The sequence below is a fragment of the Colobus angolensis genome, unplaced genomic scaffold (assembly GCF_000951035.1).
Source record: "Colobus angolensis palliatus isolate OR3802 unplaced genomic scaffold, Cang.pa_1.0 Scaffold12, whole genome shotgun sequence".
NCBI classification, from domain to species: Eukaryota; Metazoa; Chordata; class Mammalia; order Primates; family Cercopithecidae; genus Colobus; species Colobus angolensis.
The window spans coordinates 1346391-1348948 of record NW_012113141.1 but is presented as its reverse complement, the minus strand read 5'-3'; the positions used below and the strand labels follow the sequence as shown (position 1 = coordinate 1348948).

At 39.2% G+C, this 2558-nt stretch overlaps 1 protein-coding gene across 1 annotated transcript in view; it reads left to right on the top strand.

The window, feature by feature from the left end:
* Window positions 1-2558, top strand: part of DNA2 (DNA replication helicase/nuclease 2) — a 74441-nt gene that overhangs the window by 60986 nt on the left and 10897 nt on the right. The window contains exons 18-19 of the mRNA XM_011929409.1: window positions 1058-1147; window positions 1737-1919. Of these exons, the coding sequence (XP_011784799.1) occupies window positions 1058-1147; window positions 1737-1919 (273 nt within the window). The remainder of the gene's footprint in view (window positions 1-1057; window positions 1148-1736; window positions 1920-2558) is intronic.

Here is a 2558-nt window from a genome sequence, read left to right as displayed (position 1 = left end):
TAAGGGGCCTTGGGAGGTGTTAGAAAAATTTATGTCTCGATCTCCTGACCTTATGATCTGCCTGCCTCAGCCTCCCAAAGTGCTGGGATTACAGGCGTGAGCCACCGTGCCCGGCCACAAATGACTGCTTTCATAAACCATGATTCTAGCTTACTAATTGTAAGTTGCATTTATTTCCTTCACCAGCGATCACTCAGAATCTTTATTTTTGCTACTTGTTTTCTCTTTTTTACCATCGGGATTCCAAGTAAGTTGTATTAAAAGTAATCAAGTATGCTTAGGGATGATGTAGGAGGAAAGTAGTCTTTGAAGAGATGTATCAGGTGTGGCAGCAGTTTTATCTGCTCCGTTATTTGTGTAAAAGGGGACAAGAAAATGGAAAGAGCATAGATATGAGACCCAGATCTAAGTTTGTTTGTTTATTTCTGAGACAGAGTCTCACTCTGACTCCCAGGCTGGACTCCCAACCTCCGACTCCCAGATTCAAGCGATTTTCCTTCCTTAACCTCCCGAGTAGCTGGGATTACAGGCATGTGCCACCACACCCAGCTAATCTTTGTATTTTTAGTAGAGATGGGGGTTTCACCATGTTGGCCAGGCTGGTCTCGAACTCCTGACCTTGTGATCCGCCTGCCTCGGTCTCCCAAAGTGCTGGGATTACAGGCATGAGCCACCGTGCCCAGCCACCCTAAGTTCAAATACTAGTGCCACAGTTTATTGTGAGGCCTTGGGAAAGTTACTTACTCTTTTCTGCCTTTGATTCCTGTAAAATGGGGGATAACAAAGTAAAGTATGTGAAGTTCAGTGTGTGATCAGCTTTCGTAGGTATTTTAGCCTCAGTCATAGCATGTTTAAGATAGATGGCCTCTGCATAGCTTTCTGAAAGTGACTAATATTAATATAATTCGTTTTTGTTGATTCTTTTACCTTCATCTTTTAGACAAAGATATTTTTCATCTCCAAATCAGTAGTACAGTCTTTATGGCCACTTGCTTTCTTATAGTACTCTTTACTTTAGAGATTGTATTATCAGCAGGCTGTATATTTTTCTACTTAGGTTCCTGCACCAGAACAAGTTGAAAAAGGTGGTGTGAGCAATATAACAGAAGCCAAAGTCATAGTTTTCCTAACCTCCATTTTTATTAAGGTAATTTAGAATTTTCAAGGATAACAAATGTTAAGGTACAGATTAATAGAATATTAGACTGTAAGAAACTTCTGATCTGACATTAACTCTCATTTATTAAGATAAGGGGATTGAAGCCCCATTGTTTTTATTTTGAGAAAATGTATCTAAGACATGTAATATTTTATAATGACATTTGGAGTTTTCATTTACGATAATAACTTTTTGTAATGTCAGCTAATTCTAATTGAGACAATACTGTGACGCAGTGATTGGGAGTGGAAACTTTTCTGTGAAATAAACAGCAGAAGGTGAAATGTGTTTCTTTGTACTGTGTGTGTGTGTGTGTGAGCACTGTTTTAGTGGCATATAATCCGTTACATTGCCATGAAACTCTCAAAATTAAGGGAGCAATGTCTAAGGAATTATTTCATCATGAGAAATATGGACAAATTTAGAGCAAATTCAGTAATTATATTCAGTCTTTGAGATAGGAAAGTGTGTTATAAACATCAGTTGGGCACATAATGTAAGCATTTAATTATTAAATTCAGAAAAGTTTAACTTAATCAGGATTTCTTTCTTTTAAATTGTGTCTTTTTCTATTTAGGCTGGATGCAATCCCTCTGATATTGGTATTATTGCACCGTACAGGCAGCAGTTAAAGATCATCAATGATTTATTGGCACATTCTTCTATTGGAATGGTCGAAGTTAATACAGTAGACAAATACCAAGGAAGGGACAAAAGTATTGTCCTAGTATCTTTTGTTAGAAGTAATAAGGATGGAACTGTGAGTTAATTGTGTTTGCTACTGATTGATTTGGGGCATTTCTCTCTCTTTAAAAAATTGTGGGCCGGGCGTGGTGGCTCACGCCTGTAATCCCAACCACCTGGGAGGCCGAGGCGGGTGGATCACTTGAGGTCAGGAGTTTGAGACCAGCCTGACCAACATGGCGACACCCCATCTCTACTAAAAATACAAAAATTAGTCCGGGCGGAGGTGTAAAAATTTACAGGTGGAGGGCACCTGTAGTCCCAGCTACTTGGGAGGCTGAGGCAGGAGAATCGCTTGAACCTAGGAGGTGGAGGGTGCAGTGAGCAGAGATTACACCACTACCGTACTCCAGCCTGGGCGACAGAGCAAGACTCTGTCTCAAAAAAATAAATAAATAAATAAATAAATAAAAATTGTGGTTTAACATTGAGAACACGTGGACACAGAGAGGGGAACAACATATACCATGGCCTTTAGGGGTTTAGGAGTGAGGGGAGGGAACTTAACCAAGGGGTCAATAGGTGCTGCAAACTGCCATGACACATGTATACCTGTGTAACAAAATTGCACATTCTGCAGATGTATTCCGTTTTTTTAAAAAAATAAAATCGTGATTTAAAAGAACACATAAAATGTATATCTTACCATTTTTTT